Source organism: Neovison vison, chromosome 6 (genome assembly GCF_020171115.1).
Source record: "Neovison vison isolate M4711 chromosome 6, ASM_NN_V1, whole genome shotgun sequence".
Lineage (NCBI taxonomy): Eukaryota > Metazoa > Chordata > Mammalia > Carnivora > Mustelidae > Neogale > Neogale vison.
This window is the reverse complement of record NC_058096.1, coordinates 49,457,012-49,474,385: the sequence shown is the minus strand read 5'-3', so window position 1 is coordinate 49,474,385 and position 17,374 is coordinate 49,457,012. Positions and strand designations below refer to the sequence as shown.

At 32.7% G+C, this 17,374-nt stretch overlaps 1 protein-coding gene across 4 annotated transcripts in view; it reads left to right on the top strand.

The window, feature by feature from the left end:
- The window catches only part of SENP7 (SUMO specific peptidase 7), a 163,121-nt gene that overhangs the window by 92,368 nt on the left and 53,379 nt on the right, over window positions 1-17,374 (top strand). The window contains exons 5-6 of one of the 4 annotated variants that reach the window (XM_044251265.1): window positions 503-700; window positions 7,126-7,320. The exons of 1 other annotated variant lie outside the window; for it this stretch is intronic. In XM_044251265.1, coding sequence (XP_044107200.1) covers window positions 503-700; window positions 7,126-7,320 — 393 coding nt within the window. The remainder of the gene's footprint in view (window positions 1-502; window positions 701-7,125; window positions 7,321-17,374) is intronic. 2 more of the 4 variants (XM_044251267.1, XM_044251266.1) reach the window with 2 other exon arrangements.

Below are 17,374 nucleotides of genomic sequence, written 5' to 3'. Positions count from 1 at the left end.
TGGGGTTGATTCCACAACCCTGAGATCATGACCTGAGGCAAAATCAAGAGTCAGACGCTTAACAGACTGAGCCATCTAGGTGCCTCTTACCTTTAGTTTAAATAATGCTTTCCTAATCAACAAATACTAAAAACACAATTATAGTGCAGGAAGTGGTTGCCTCTTGTGAGTTATGCGTATGTGTATTGTTGTTTCACTAAAAGTATAAATAGGCGCAGATGGGTTATCATGGATTCCAACAGCTATATGTATGTGTGTGTGGCCACACTTGTAGTATACCAGAGAGAATTATGAAGAAAAGTCCAGTAAAAGTAAAATAGACTTATTAATATATATTTGAGAATGGTTAAGCACATATTTTACTTATTTATTACCCTAGTTAATTGACTGAAGAACTGAAATTGAGAACTTCTGGAGGTTTTCTTTTGGTATAATTTGTGATTACTTCATGTATTATACAATGTTTAGTACTTTATGTATTAATTATTTATGTGTGTAACAGGCAACTCAAAGTTGTGTTGACGAATGTCCTATGGACGGATTTAGGACGAAAATTCAGAAAGACCCTACCTAGAAACGATGCTAATTTATGTGATGCCAACAAGGTGCAATCAGACTCATTGCCTTCGACATCTGTTGACAGCCTAGAGACATGTCAAAAATTAGAACTTCTTCACCAAAGCCTTAATTTATCTAAAAGGTATGTTGTTCAGTATTGATTTTGTTCAACCTACCACATTTGAAATAGTAGAAGTCCAATAATCTTAAAATTGTTAAGATTGTTGGGAAGGATTTTTAAAAGATCTGCATATACAGGTGTACCCCACTTGAAAGCAAATTTTAAAGCTGACAATCTCACTTTACAAAATTAATGATAGTTTTACACTTCATTAAGTAAGTTGACATAAAATTATTTTTAAAGCCAAGTATCTTTAGTACATTTAACTTACTTTATAATTTGATTCACATATACATGTTTTAGAGATTCATTGATGATATAAAATAAAGATATATAGATAGATAGATAGATAGATAAAGGACCTAGATAAAATAACATGTGAAAGGTATGCTAAAGATGGAGAAAATGAAGGTATATGTATTTATCTATTTATGTCTTAATAGAGTTTACAGAATTAATAGTTCAGTTTTTATTTTCTTTATCTTTAGCATACCTATTAAATATTAATCTGAGTCCTTACCACTTTTGACTTTGTGAGCTTTCTTGTATTTTACATGCATTTTTATGGAAAGGAGGTGATATTGAAATATTACCCCCAGATTTTTAATGATATGTGTACAGTTTAATTTATAAAATAAGACCAGTTTTGTTTCATACTTTTTAAAGGAATTGTATATGGAGTATATGGACTTTGAATGAATGCTTTATCTTTGTTCTTAGACTTATTTCTATTTCTGTATCCCCTGTCTGTCTGAGTATATGACACCTCTTTCTTTCTTATCCTTTATTTATTTTTTTTCTTTCGTATCCTTTATAGCTAGTCATTTTTCATGTGTAGTTGTTTTTGCTTCCTAAATATGTCTTGAAATGATCTCTTCTCCATTTTTATTGCCACTGCCCCAGTCAAGCCCTGATAACTTTGTGCCTTTATTACTTTGATAGTATAGGGCTTCCTGTGTTTGGTGTTCTTGATTATTATTTCTCTATATTGTTGCTAAGTTACTCATTCTCAAAGGCAGATGTTACTTTCTGTTCTGTAGTTTAACATCTATCCATCTGTGGCTCAACATAACCACCAGGATAAAGCTCAAACTCCTTAGCTCAGCATACAGGGTCCTTAATGATCTCACCTTTGCCTATCTCTAGCTTTGTGTCTGTCCACTCCATATTCATAACTGAGCTTTAATCTCTAGGGAACTAGTGGTAGCTCAATGAATGTATAGTCCTGTTTTATACCTCTGAGCTCATGCTGTTTGTTCTCTTATTTTGGAAACAATTCTCCTTTTCCCTTTTACTGACATCTTTTAGTCTTTAACATTGAACTCATATGCCATCTTTTTGGGACAGTGTCCTTGATTCCACACCCTAATTTGTGTTTAATCCCGTTTTTTTTTTTTTTTTTTTTGTCTTGTTAAGCAGCCTGGTCATATATCATAGCACTTATCACCCTATATATTTTTAATTTCTCTTCCTCCCTGACATTAAGCTTCATAAAGGCAGCAACTACATTTTATTATTTTTACTCTAATACTAATACCTGGCACATTGCTGGGCACATAACTAAATGCTCAATCAATTTTTGCTGAATTCAAGGGAGAGGTTGCTTCTCAACAGAGTTACATCTGTCTCTTTGATAGAAATGTATTTTCATCCATTAGAACTAGTTATTTGCTGTGTAATTTTGGTGACAACCAGGAAGAGAGCTATTACAAGCTTAAATAAGAACTGGAGAATAGTTTTGAGTAATGGGTTTGGGTAACATTTTCTGTATAGGACTTGCTGTGTGGAATAGACTTATTCTTTTCTTCAGTTGTTGCTTAACTTTGACGTGATGCTTTTTGTCTTATTTTCATTTTTACTTAGCTAGAATTTCATTATTTCAGAGAGATGAAACAGAGGAAAGTTTATTTTTGGTTTTTAATTTCATCTTAAAGTTCAGCTGTTAAGTAAACCAATATTATTCAGTCACACCAAAATTAAATTTTTTTTTAGAAGTTTTATTTGTATTTTAGGATCTAAAATGGTTATGTTGCCTTTTATGTCAGGACATATACCCCTATCCCATTAAGAAAAGTTAGGTTCCAGTTCTTGGACTATCCCTAATTATATTTATTAATTTTTCTCTTAAATCTACATGTTTGAAGTTTTAAGAAAATACATAATTTAGATATTGTGATGGTAAGATTTTTTGGATACTGTAGTATTCCTATCACCTTACGTTTTCTTTAAGCTGGTATAATTTTAGTTGAGTGATAATTTATTCATTTAAAATTCAGCTTAGTAAAAGAAAAGAGCAAATTTAGAATATCTATGAATCACTTTTAAGAAATATTCAGCAGTTAAATTTGTTTCCTCTACATAGCTTAAGAAACATAATACATTTTGAATTGTATCATCTAAGAATGGATTTATAAGAACCTTATTAAAATGTTACATAATACAGTTTTTGAAAGGTATTCATCTAAGTGACAACAAAATGAAAACTAAATTAGTATTATAATTTTTTTGCTTTCTATATTATAGTTTTCTTACCAGATATAATTATGTTGTCGTTCAACAATGGTTGCTTCTCTTTAAAAATTTGCTTTTAACATGTTTATATTAATAGCTCTTACTAGCTTTTCTCATTTATTAAATTATTTGCATCTTACATATCTTGCTACTTACGCAGGTAAGGACTCCACAATTTATAATTGAAAAAATTGAGAATCAGAGAAAATAACCATGCAGAGAAACAATCAATAAATGGCATTAATTCTCAGGCCAGTATACTTTATGCTTCATCTCACTGCATTACAAAATTTGTTTCTGCTTTGGTTTAGCATATTATATTTTGAAATATGATTTCATAATATTAGTAAATCAACTTAAATAAATGTAATTTTATTTTACTTACTGTTACTACTTACATACTGAAGAAAAAAATTGGATAGACTGTGAAATGACCATTTTTTAGTCCTTTCTTCCATATTGACTTAGTATGAAAGATAAAGTATATACCTTTATATATTTCTTGTGAAAATTAAGAATCTTTTGAAATTCTGACTAGCCATGAAATTTCTACGGCAATCCTAACTTATATAGTTCTATATCAAAGATAGTTTAGGTATTATGAACTTAGACATCAGTATATAGATTTGTATTCTGTAAGGCTCTCACAGAGTTCTCTTTCTTCAAGATACCCAAATTACATGAGTTGCAAATAGTTGATGAAAGATGTTTGTGCTATGGCTGTGTGTTATGAAAATCTTGGTGTACTATAGGCATTGCTAACTATTTAGTTATGTACTTTTCTAACGTTTTTATCAAGATTGCAGAGTATGATAAATTAGGACAATTAAGCACCATTTGAAAGAATAGTTTATGACTTTTTAGGAGGACTTCAATAATAGGAAAATTAAAGTGAGTTTCCTTGTACTATGTACTGACTATGTGCCATACTAACTGCTTTACATCTAATATTTCATTTCATCTTAACAACTTTGTAAGATAGATTTTCTCTTAATTTTAGAGATCAGAATGTCAATGCTAAGAGGAAAAATTATGGTAAAAACTTGACTAAGGTGTATTATGTGCTGAAATCAGAACGTGGACCTGTTTTTGTCTGACTCTAGAATCATTGTTCTTAATTCCTGTACCTCAGTGCTTTTTACTCTTCTGAAATTTAACTTTTTTCATAAGTAACACAGGAATTAGGTTTTATTACATTTTTTTATGATATCTAAATTATTGACCTTTAAATATTCTACTTATCTTTAATTTTTTTCTTGTGACATTTTGTTCACATTATAATAGAGTGCTATCTTATTGAAAGATATTCTGCTGCTGAGATAGTGCCTTAAACCTCCTAATAGCTTAAAAGGCCCCCTAGGGTACTTGTGCTTTAGAGATGCAGGTTCTACTGCAGTCTGGTGTATTGTCTTTTCAGATGGCTTTTGGGTAAATTTTGATATTTTTCTCTTTTAGGAAAGACTTTAATCTGTTTGTTTAACTTAAAGGTCTTGTTTATCCTCCAGAGTTCTTTAAATCTAGTGGCAAAATAAACTGGGTAAGAATATGGTGATCATTTATTACTGCAAAAAGAATTCTGATCTTTAAAATTTACCACTTGCTTGCTGATATTTGTACTTTTTGTTGCTGATTATTCTCTTCAACACTTTGTATAAAGTAATCTTTTATGGACTCCATCTCTCCTTTTTGGAGAGAGAGCTCTTTTTAGGGACTCAGCATTTTAAAACATACTTAAACATGTTATAGTCAGGCATTTAAACAGAGATGCTAACTGAGAGCTGACATTTCTTTGATGTATCTCCTTATGTGCCCTGAATTTTCTATTAAAATTATTTTTTATTATAAGCCATATTTTAGAATTCAGTAGTGATAGGGGACTGTAAAAAGAGTATGTTATCAATTCTTAAAATAAGTTATCAATATATCAGATTCTCTCATATCCTAAAAGTAAGTAAAATTTATTTGCATTAAGGTATTTATTTGGAAAGAGTTCTAACCTGAGTAAAATTATCTGTGCTAATATTTCTGTATTTTCCCTAAACTACTGAGAAACACCGATGAGTTTTCATTAAACTATAGTTTAAGTTTTTTTAGTGTTTTATTTCATAGCAATTTCTAGTGTGAGGTCAGATGAAAAAAATCTTGAGACTCCTTGCTGGTCCTATATTGCCTCCATTCCCACATCACATTGAGAATCTTGAGGAGGTTTCTGTCAGGCATCAAATACACAAAGCAGACAGTAATAACTAGTATCCTTAGAGATTTAAATCATATGAGAAGTAGAAAACTATCTCTGCCTTCCCTCCCTCATAATTAGTGTTTGTACTAGATAACAGATTTTCTTCCCCTTCTTTCTTCACTCAAACTCTTAGTTTAGGGAGTTGTATTTATGACTACACTTTGCTTTTACTTCATATATACTACTTAATCATTGCAGTACTTTTTTGGTGGAGATTGTGCTAGAAATGCGTACTTTCAAAGATTTCCTGCAGTATCTATAGAAAAGCCCAGTTAACTGGATCCTTTGGCAACTTAGTATTAAGGATACGTGTAATGGAATAAAATAAAGAAACCAAAAGATAATAGGCCTAGGTTCTTCTACTAGGAAGAGTTATACCTTCAGCCATTTAACTTTTCTGAGCTTTGAGTTCCACCTGTTTAAAATAAAGAGCAGACTCAAATTATTTTAAAGTTTTCCTAAGAACTGAAATTCCATGCTGTCTGGAGCATAGTGTGAAAAGAACATAATGTCTCTATGTCGTAAAAATAAGTGAAAAAACCTCTAGGCACTACAGCAAATATGACAGAGTACAGGGAAGCTCACATTTCATTTAAACAGAAATACTCAGGCCCTTTCTAAGTGTTTTCTATTGTTTCTCATAAAGGGTCAGTAAAGTGCTGCAAGTGACATATTGATAACAGTCAAGGAGAATATCTGGTAAAGAGGAGATAAGAAAACTTAAAAAAATGCAGTAACAAGAACAAAAACATCCCAGTAATTTGGTTTGGGTTGGTCAGTTCAGGGCAAATAATTGCTTTAGGGCATGATTGTGGTGTGGCGAAGTGTATCAGTTGTTACATAATAACTATTGGCTAACCAAGAAAAGATTATATTTATCCTCTTCTGTTTAAGAAGATACCGGGCTTTGATATAGTACATTTGATGTGAACCCCACCAATTTTTTTCAATTTATTTATTTTCAGAAAAACAGTATTCATTATTTTTTCACCACACCCAGTGCTCCATGCAAGCCATGCCCTCTATAATACCCATCACCTAATACCCCAACCTCCCACCCCTCCGCCACTTCAAACCCCTCAGATTGAACCTCACCAATTTTTAAAAGTTTGGAGATTTAAAAAATACCCTTTAATTTTCTAGACATTTGATTTATTGGCTCTTCCCTTGGTGCTGTTAAATAAAGCATATATATTACCACCGGTATGTGTGCGGTTTCACTTATGGAATCTATCATTACCATTGATGCATTCTGAATGATTTCTTTCCTGTTAGATTTAGCATTTCTCATTTGCCAATTACTAGTATGTAATTATTTATCAAGGACTCTCTGTTGAATGAGAAGAATAAAGATTTCTTGAATTTGTTTGTAGTAGTCTCTTTTTTATAAATACTGGAAAAGAGAAAGAATTTTTGAGAAAAATTGGTTAAAATTTTAAGCACCCCAATAGCATCCATTAGTACAGTGAAGCCATTATTGTGGCAGGCTAATCTGTGTCAATTTGTAAGACACAAGTAGTTCTAGAAATATAAAAAGATGTGTTCATACAGTGTATTTATGGGTTGATTTCTAGAGTGATATAGTTCTAATAGCTTGTGCTAAGATGAAAATGTTTGAAAAGTCAACTTCCTAGAATACATTTTTTTTTAACTGCAAACTTCAGTACAGTACAGTGTTTGTTATTTTGTGTGACAGGATACCCAGAGTTATATTGACGAATGTCCTGGGAACGGAGTTAGGAAGAAAATACATAAAGACCTCATCTGTAACTGAGGCCAGTTTGGGTGATACAGACAACTTGCAATCAGAGCAGCTTTCTTCATCATCTGATGGCAGCCTAGAATCTTGTCAAAATCTAAATCCTCACAAGAACTCCTTTTTAACTGAAAGGTATGTTTAGTGATAACTTTACTTAAAACAAATATTATATTTATTCTAATGAGCCTCTATTCTTCCCCCATAGATGTGTTATTGTGAAAAGTGAGGCAAATGTGCTCTGGTGGCTAGTACGACTTTTGTCGCCAGGTGGCTTGAGATGGCTGTTTGGAACCAGCAGTCTGTGGCTAATAATCAGTTTCAAAAAAGTACAATATACTGTACTTGTGTTTTGGGAAAATAGATGCAGACTTTTAATGAAAATTGAGTTACCTATTTCAGTATTTTAATTTATTTGATATAACTGAAATCTATTCCTCTGACATTTTTCTGTTCCTCTTCCACCTCTGTGCTATTCTTGTCTGTCTGGCCATCTGTCAGTCTGTCCATCCATTTGTCTGTCTCTCTCCATCTTACTGTATTCACCATTTTTATGTCAAGATTCTAGAACTGTCAAGTTTCTAGAATTGGCACTTAGTACTCAGGAACTATTTGCTGAGTGAATGGCTGAATGAATTCCTCAAAAAATGGTTTGAGATAGCTGAATTCTACTAACAATTGTAGCTTACTGAGCCAGTAAGAGAAATGGAAATCTAAAGTTGCTTTTGTTTTATTTATTTATTATTTATTTATTTTTTATTTTTATTTATTTATTTTTTTTGATGTGGGCTCTGAAAATTCATTCTCTTGGTGGTAGTTTTTTTGATTGTTACATTTAGAATAGGCATAGAATTTGGAGCCCGACATCTGGATTCAGATCTTAGCAGTATTGCAAACGTGCTGATTTACCTTGGGCAAGTCACTTATTTTATCTTTAAAACAGGGGTAGTAACACATCTTATAAGATTATTGTGCAGATTTAAGGAGCTAACTATGTAAAGTTCTTAATATTATGCCAAAAACTTAGTAAATGATTAATTAATGTTGGTCATTATTTTTGTGTTTCTCTTTTTGATGGTGCTATCAAAAGTACCATTACTGGTGCTATAGTTGATGCTCCTGAAGTCCTCTATGGTGAGGATGCCAGTATGGGATTCTGAGATCACTGCCACCCCTGTTACTATTACCAGTGCTGCCAAGGCAGTTGTCACAGCCACACTAGTATTACCGTTTGGCTTAAGGAGGAGTATTATATTCCTTAAACCATGGAAATAAATTGCAAATATGGCTGTACTGTGACTTTAGTATATGTGCCTGATTTAAACTGAATATAGCATGAACACAGGGTATGCTCAAGGATGGGACTCTTGCAGCCAGCCTCATCCCTGCCTGCCTATCTTAAGAATCAGGAAGAAGAAATATGAATTTAGATCTTCTGAGGAGACGTGATATTCTCACATTATTGTTATTGTCATTATTGCAAAGAATGTAGTAAATATGCCAACTCTTTGTTACAAAGATATAGTGTCAATTAACAACTAAAAATTGGTGGGTAGGAGAATGGGAGCTATGACTGAAAATGAGGAAGTTTTCTCTGAAAATCTAGCACTTATGCCCTTGATGAAACCCGAGGAAAAATTTTTTGTGAAGGCTAAAGATCTTATTTTAATCTTAGCCTATCTTTAGTGTTCACAGCTGTTATTGTTGACTATAATGACAACTTGAATGGAATTTATGCAGGAAAAAAAATACTATGTATTTTATACTGTGTTTTATGCCAAAAATAAAGGAATAGTTAGAAAACACCAAGGCTGAAAAGGAAATCTGAATTAAAATGGTCTCTTTGAAGTAGCATGTTTATTTTTTCTAGATAGCAACTTATTATTTGAAAATACATATATTTATTAAGCTTTCTATTACTCTTTTAAAAACTTTTAACTAATATTTATTACCTGTTTATTATGATATTACACTGTGGTAAATGATATACCTGTACAATGTATATAGTATGGTGTTGAATTTTATCTCAATCTATTTGCTTAGCTTCTTTATCTATGCCTCAGTTTTACCTCATTTGTAAAATAACATGATAATGTCTAGGAATGCTGGAGAGTAAATGAGAAAATTTGCTTTTCTCTTGTAATTTGGTAGTTTGCCAATCAATACATAGAGATGTATCTACTTTTATAAATATGTGCTTCCTTATGAATGGACATTCAGATATTTTTCATTTTTTATTTGTTTAGCATTGCCACAGTAAGTTTGTGTATTTATTTTTATAAACTCTTTTTAAAAAAAATTTTATAAATTCTTATAGCATCATTTTTTAATATTCTAACCAGAATTAAGTGTTATCATTGAAAAGTTTTTTTGATAACCTGTTGGCAAAAATAAATATAACTGTTCATATGAAATTGCTTTCATTTCAGTCATTTTTTATTTTTAGTGAAGATGGATTTTCTATTTATGTGAGTCTTCTCTTAGTCTTTGTATGTATTGGGGTGTTCCATCTGTTTCTTATTGACTTGTAAGAACTTATTAAAGAACTTATTAAAGTTATTAACTCTTTGTTATATAACACGTTGTAAAAATCTCTTGAAGTTTCCTATTTATCAATTTTACTTTGTTCATAGTATCTTCTGTAGTTTATAAATTTAAAATTTTATTGTGTAGAATATGTTAGTTTATCCTTGGAAAGACCTCTTCAGTCTCAAGTATAGAAATAGGTTAGTTAGGTGGTATTTTAATTTGTGGTGATTTATATGAGATATCAGATTCAGAACAACTGCCTAGAGGTTATTTTCCTAATTGAAGTTCTGATTCCTTTTTTTCTGGAATCTGGTATAAATGTCTTTAGGTGGTTGGGTTGCTTTCACCTTTTGGCTATTGTGACTAACACTGTTATAAACATTGGTGTGCAAGTGTCTCTAACTCTACTTTCAGTTCTTTTGCATATCTACACAAACGTGGAATTTTTGGATCATATGGTAATTCTAATAGTAATTTTTTTAGGAACCACTGTGCTGTTTTCTATAGCAGCCATACCATTTTACATTGCATTAGCAGTGCAAAGGGTCCCAGTTTTTCCACATCCTCGTTAAAACTCATTCTTCTCTTTTTTATGTAATAGCCGTCCTAATGGGTGTGATGTGATATCTCATTGTGGTTTTGATATGGGCTTTGTAATGATTAGTGATGCTGAACATCTTTTCATGTGCTTATTGGCCATTCATGTATCTTCTTTGGAGAAATGTCTATTCAAGTCCTTTGCCCTTTAATGAATCACGTTATGTTTTACTTTTGAGTTTTAGTAGTTCTCTCTACATGCCGAATATTAATATCTTACCAGAAATATGATTTTCAAATATTTTCTCCCATTCTTCTCTGACTATATGGTATGAAGTTAGAAATCATTAATGGAAGGAAAACTGGAAGACTCAAAAATTGGTGGAAATAAACACACCTAAAGCAACCAGTCGGTCTAAGAATAAATCACAAGGAAATTAAAAAATGCTTAGGAATGAATGAAAATAAAAACATGGGATGCAGCAAAAGCAATGCCAAAGGAAAAATATATAGCTGTAGATGCTTGCATTAAAAAAGGAAGAAATATCTCAAATCATCAACCTAACTTTATAACTGAAGGAAGAAGAAGAAGAAGAATAGTTTTGCCAGATACAGGATTTCCGGTTGACACTTTTCTTCTTCAGTACTTTAATATCCCCATGCTTTCTGGCCATCATGGTTACTGATGAGAGAGCTCATGGAGTATTGCTGTTATATGAGGAGTTCTTTCTCTCTTGGTACCTTCAAGATTCTCTCTTTGCCTGTATCTTCTGACAACTTGATCATTAATGTTTCTTGGTGCAGGTCTCATTGAGTTTATTCTGCTTGTAGTCCCTTGGACTTCTTGGATGTTTATATTCATGTCTTTCATCAAATTTGGAAATTTTTTTGGTGATTATTCATTTCAGTAATTTCTCTGCTCCTTTATTTTTTCTCCCTCTGAGGTACCAGTGTTGCATATATTGGTCTACTTGTTGGTGTCCCACAAGTCCCTTAGGCTCTGTTGACTTTTCTCAAATTTTTTTTGTCCCTCAGATTTGATAATTTCTATGATCATATCTTCAAGTTATCTTTATTTCTTTTCCCTTTCCTTAAATCCAGGACTGATGATGGACTATTTCTTCTGCCTGCTCAAATCTGCTTTTGAGTCCCTTAATGAATTTTTCATTTTATTTATTTATTTATTTATTTTAAAGTTTGAGTAATCTCTATACCCAACATGGGCTTGAACTCATGACCCCAAAATCAAGAGTTGCATGTTTTCCCAACTGACCTAGCCAGGTGCCCCATGAGTTTTTCATTTTAGTTATTATACTTTTTAGTTCCAGAATTTCCTTTTGGTTTATTAATATATTTCATCTTTTAATATTTCCATTTATTCATATATCACTTTTTTGACTTTGTACAAGACTTTTCTTTTAGCTTTTTGAGAAGCTTTAAGATGGTTGTTATAATGTCTTTGTCTATTGAGTCTGCTTTCTGGATTTTTTTCCCCAGGGACATGTTCTTTTGTTTTTGTTTTTTTTTCTCTTTGAATCATCCCATGGTTTCCTGTTTGTTTATAATAAGCCTTTTGGTATGTTTGTTTGTTTGTTTTTTGTTGTTGAAAACACAGTACTTGAATCTTATAATATAGTAAGTCAGGAAATCAGATTCTCCCCCTTCCCAAGGGTTTGCTGTTTTTTTTTTTCTTCTCTTTTTTCCTTCTTTTTTTTTTAATTGCTGTTTTTCATTATCTCTGTTCCCACACATCAGCTTCATATGTAAACATAAAATCTTCCCAGGTCTTTTCTGAGTTTATGCCTTTCCCTAGTATTTTTGTGACTTTTTGAATTCCTTTGTATATGTGATTATTTTATAATACTGCAATCCTTTAAAATTTGGTTCCCAAAGGGAGAAAATGGGAAAAATAAAGGAGGTACAGATAAAACAAAATAGGTGCTAGCCCTTTAAGTCTCCCGGAAGTGCTCTTAGCTATGTGGGAAAAGTGTTGTAACATTGGTGGTGGTGGTTGCAACAATGGCTGCCTTTCTCTATGTCTGCTCATCCATAAGCAGAAACCGCCATTGTTAATCAGAATACAGATTCCCGGTATTTGGAGAATAAGGTCCTTCTTGCTTACCTTGGTAATTGTAAGCTGTGCAGCCTATTTTAGGAACTTGGGCTTTGCTGCTTGCTTTGTTCCTAGTGGTAGGTGACTGGGTCACTGCTACCAACTTTGCAGCTCAGATTGACTGAAATTAACTGCAATTTACTGTTGATCCTCTTGACTAGTAGTTGCAGCCGTCAATAAACTCCGGAATACCAAAACAGTTATATCAGACAGATTCTGCCAGTGTGGCCATTGTCTAGGTGGCAAGATGGTAGGTGCTTCCTACTCCACAATTCTCCTGTGGTCATTTGTATGTTTTATAGTTTACTGTACAGGGATACTTGATTTATTCTTGGTACCTGATTTTTTTTTAAATGCAGCAATTATTATATAATATATTTCATTATTAGAAAATGATATAGTTAATAATTTTATATAGTTTTTTATTTCACAGATTTTTCTACTGCCATGAGTTTTATTAAAAACTACTATGAGTGAAAGTATTGTGTGTAAAGATTTCATTCATTTTTTGGCTATTTTAATTAGTACTAAATTGTTTTCCCAATGGTTTCTGTCAATTTATTTTTAAAAATTAATTTTGTTGACATATCATTGACAAAACATTGTATTAGCTTTAGGTGTACAACATAGTGATTTGATATATGTCTGTATTGTGAAATAATTAACATTGTAAATCTAATTAACATCAGCTTGTATAGTTACTTTTTTCTTGTAATGAGAACTTCTAAGGTCTAATGTCTTAGCAGCATTCAAATGTACAATGCCCTATTGTTATAGTCACCATATTGCATGTACATTATACTCTAGCACTTGCCTTACAACTAGAAACTTGTACCTTCTTACCACCTTCATCCGTTTGCACCTATTTCTCTCCAACCTCCCCATCCTCTGCAACTACCAATCTGTTGACTGTATTTAAGTGTTTTTTTTTTTTTAACTAAAAGAGTTGACAATTTTATTTTCACATTTCACAATACAAATGAAAACTACTTTTTTTTTCCTCCTACTAACTCCCCTGCAAAAACTATTCTCTTTTATAGGAAGGGGGAACAAGTCTTTCTTGTCTTGCTGTTAGAAAACACCCAAAGTCACAATACCATGATCTCCTGGTGAAGTAGAACAAATAACATAAAATAGATATAAAGAGGTTCCCATCTCTCCTTATCTGTCTGATTGAGTCATTCCTGACCAAGTGGGCACCATCATGAGATGTATAGGAGGGCCCAGGCATCATTGACATGTGGCTTCCCAGAGCTGGCCTCATTCCAGAAGCAGGTACACTGGCATCATCCCAGAGGATGAGGGTCCATCATTGGCATGGGAGGGTCCCCCCATTGGGTGTTGGCATCATACCAGGGTGAGGAGGACCCAGGAAACTAGGGAGAAGTGGGATCATTGTTTTTGCAGGAGGAAGAGCAGGGAATTGCCTAAGAGGTATCCAGAAATGTAGCAGTTTAAATATTGTAGCAGTTGAAATGTAGGAGTTGTTTTGTTGATCTGGTTCAGAGCTCGTCCATCCATGTCTGGTAGTTTTTTTTAATTCTCTTTGTGTTTCCTACTATTGTACTATGTTTTTCTGACAGATGGAGAGTCCTGGATGAAGTATCTATTGCAGTAGTTACATAAGACTTAGGTATGTTGATCTGCAGGCTGTTGGCCACTCCCTGTGGTTTTTTTTTTTTTAAGTTCTTACATATAAGTGAGATCATACAGTATTTGTCTCTTTCTGACTTATTTCACTTAGCATAATGTCCTCAGGTCCCATCCATGTTCTTGCAAATGGCAGTATTTCTCTTTTTTTTGTGGCTGAATAATATTCCTGTGTGTATGTATCATATTTTCTACATTCATTTATCTGTCAGTGGACCTGTAGGTTGTTTCCATGTCTTGGCTATTGCAGTAGTGTTGCACTGAACATGGGGGTGCATATATCTTTTTGAGATAATGATTTTGATTTTGAACATAAATATCCAGAAGTGGAATAGCTGGATCATATGGCTGTTCTATTTTTGAATTTTTGAGGAACTCCATAGTATTTTCTATAGTGGCTGCACCAGTTTACATTCCCACATTCCCATCAAGAGTGCTCAGGAGTTCTGTTTTCTCTACATTCTTGCAATGTGTGTTATCACTTTTTTGTTGTTGTTGTTTTTATTTTGTTTTGTTGGTTTTTTTGATAATCATTCTGATGGATATGAGGTGACATCTCATTGTGGTTTTAATTTACATTTCTCTGATGATTAATGATGTTACACTCCTTTTCGTGTTCCAGTTGGCCATGTGTATGTCTTTGGAAAAATGTCTATTCAGTTCATCTGCTCATTTTTTTTTTAAAGTAGGCTCCATGCCCAGCATAGAGCCCATAGTGGGACTTGAACTCAGCACCCCAAGATCAAGACCTGAACTGAGATCCAGAATCAGGTGCTTAACCAGCTGAGCTACCCAGGCACTCCCCTCTGCCTGTTTTTTTTTAATGGAAAGTTTTCTATTGAGTTGTAGGAGTCCTTTATATATTTTGGGTATTAACCCCTTATTAGATATATGGTTTGTAAATATTTTCTCCCATTCCATGTCCTGCCTTTTCATTTTGATGATGGGTTCATTTGCTGAGCAGAAGTTTTTGGTTTTGTTGTCGGGTTGCAAGGTTCTTGTCTCACAGAGTAGAAGAATGAATCTTGTGGACACAAAAAGGTGAAGTGAAGTAAAGGTTTATTAAGTGAAGATGAGAACAGAAAGGAAAGAAAAAAGCTCTTTAGAGGGAGAAGGATCTGGAATGGGTTGTCACTGAGGGCTGTTATGGCCAGTCTTTTATAAAAAACTAACCAGGGAACTTGGTAAATTTGTCAATACATGGTGGGTTTCTAAGTTTCATGAGAATATCTTGTCTATATTTAAACCAACATGGTGGACTGGTAAATATCATGAACCTATTTTGTCTCTGTTTAGAACAATGAATGTGTTCCCTTCTCCCTGGTTAATATCTCATCTGTCGCATTTCTCCACATCTGGGATTTCTGTGAGCCTGGACATGAGTTCCCTTCTTGTCTCTTCCTACCTAGCCTTGCCTGTTCCTTACTCAGTTTGATGTAGTCTCACTTGTTCATCGTGCTTTTATGACCTTTGTTTTGATATTAATTCCAAAAAATCATTGCCAAGACTGATATTAATGAGCCTACCCCCATGTTTTCCTCTAGGAGTTAGATGGCTTACAGTTTTAATGTTTTAAATTTTTAATTCATTTTTTAATGTATGGTGTAAGATGGGGGTCCAGTTTCATTCTTTTGCATGTAACTATTTTTCCAATGCTATTAATTGAAGAGAATATCCTTTCCCTATTGTATATTCTTGTCTCCTTTGCCATAAATTAATTGGCCATGTATGTGTGGATTTATTTCTGGCTCTCAATTCTGTTCCTTTGACCTGTGAGTCTCTTTTTATGCCATACCATACTATTTTAATTACTATAGCCTTGTAATATAGTTTGAAATTAGAATGTGTGGCAGTTTTATTTTTTCAAAAAACTAGGTTTTACTTGTGTTGATCTTCTTTTTTTAATATGTATTTTTAAAGATTTATTTTTTGAGAGAGAGTGTATGCTCAAGGCGGGGAGGCGGCAAGGGAGAGAATCTCAGACAGATTCCCCACTGAGCATGGAGCCCAGTGTGGGACTTGATCTTATGACCCATGAAATCATGACCTGAGCTAAAACCAACAGTCGGATGCTTAACCACCTAAGCCACCCAAAATTAACAAGAATTAACAGAAGAAATTTTGATCTTTTCTATTGTTTTTCTTATTTCTGCTCTGATCTTTATTTCCTTCTTTCTGCTAACTTTGGCCTTAGTTCTTTTTTTAGTTTCATGAGGTGTAAAGCAAGGTTGTTTATTGGAGTTTTTGTTTCTTAATGTAGGCATTTATCACTACAGATTTCCTTCTTAGAATTGTTTTTTGCAGTATTCAGTAAGCTTTGATATGTTGTACTTAAATTTTTATTTGCTTCAAGGTATCTTTTGATTTCCTTTTTGCTTTTTTCTTTGACAACTTGTTCAGGAGCATATTGTTTAATCTACATATATTTTTGAATATTCTAGCTTTTTCCTGTTACTGATTTTTAGTTTAATATTTTTTTGTGCTTAAAGATAGTTTTGTGCTAAAGATAGTTTCAATCTTATTAAACTTGCTAAGACTTTTTTGTGGTATATCATATGATTAATAATTCATAATCATATGATTAATAATTCATAATCATATGATTATGGTTCTGTAAACATTTGAGAAGAATTATGTATTTTGGTGTTATTGGATGGCATGTTCTATAGATGCATGTTCAGTCTAGTTAGTCTAATGTATGGTTTTAGTCCAACGTTTTCTTGATTTTTTTTTTTTTTTTTTGGTCTGGATGGTTTATCCATTGCTCAAAGTGGGGTGCTGAAATACCTTACTAATATTGTATTAAGTTTTCATTTATAGTAATATTGTGCTCATTATATCAAAACTTGTTTTTCATACAACCTTCTATTTCATATATTTAATGGGTACCTAATAATATAAATTATTCCTTCTGAGGGTAAAATTTATTACTCCAAACTTTATTTTGTACTTAATTTTTGATATGTGAACCATGCTTGAAACATATAAACAATTCCCTTTGGGTTATTTTTTGATTACATATAGATGTGCTTATCATGTACTTCTCTTCATGGAATTTTTACTTTTTAAACCTCTTTGATGTATTTAATACCTGTATCATTCTTTTGCTCATTTTGCATGTGCCTAATCCCATGGTGTCCATATTTTTTTTTCCCCACAAAAGAATAGGGAGAATTTAATGGTAAAATAGGGATGAGAACTTACTTCTCAAATCTTAGTTCAATATTCTTTCTTCTGTGCAGATTATATATGCCGCTATATGCGACTGTATATGTAACCTGTAAAACTGGATTTTTATCTTGAATATAAGTCAACTGGCTTCTTAATTCATTTGTATATAGAAGAGTTGAATATAATATT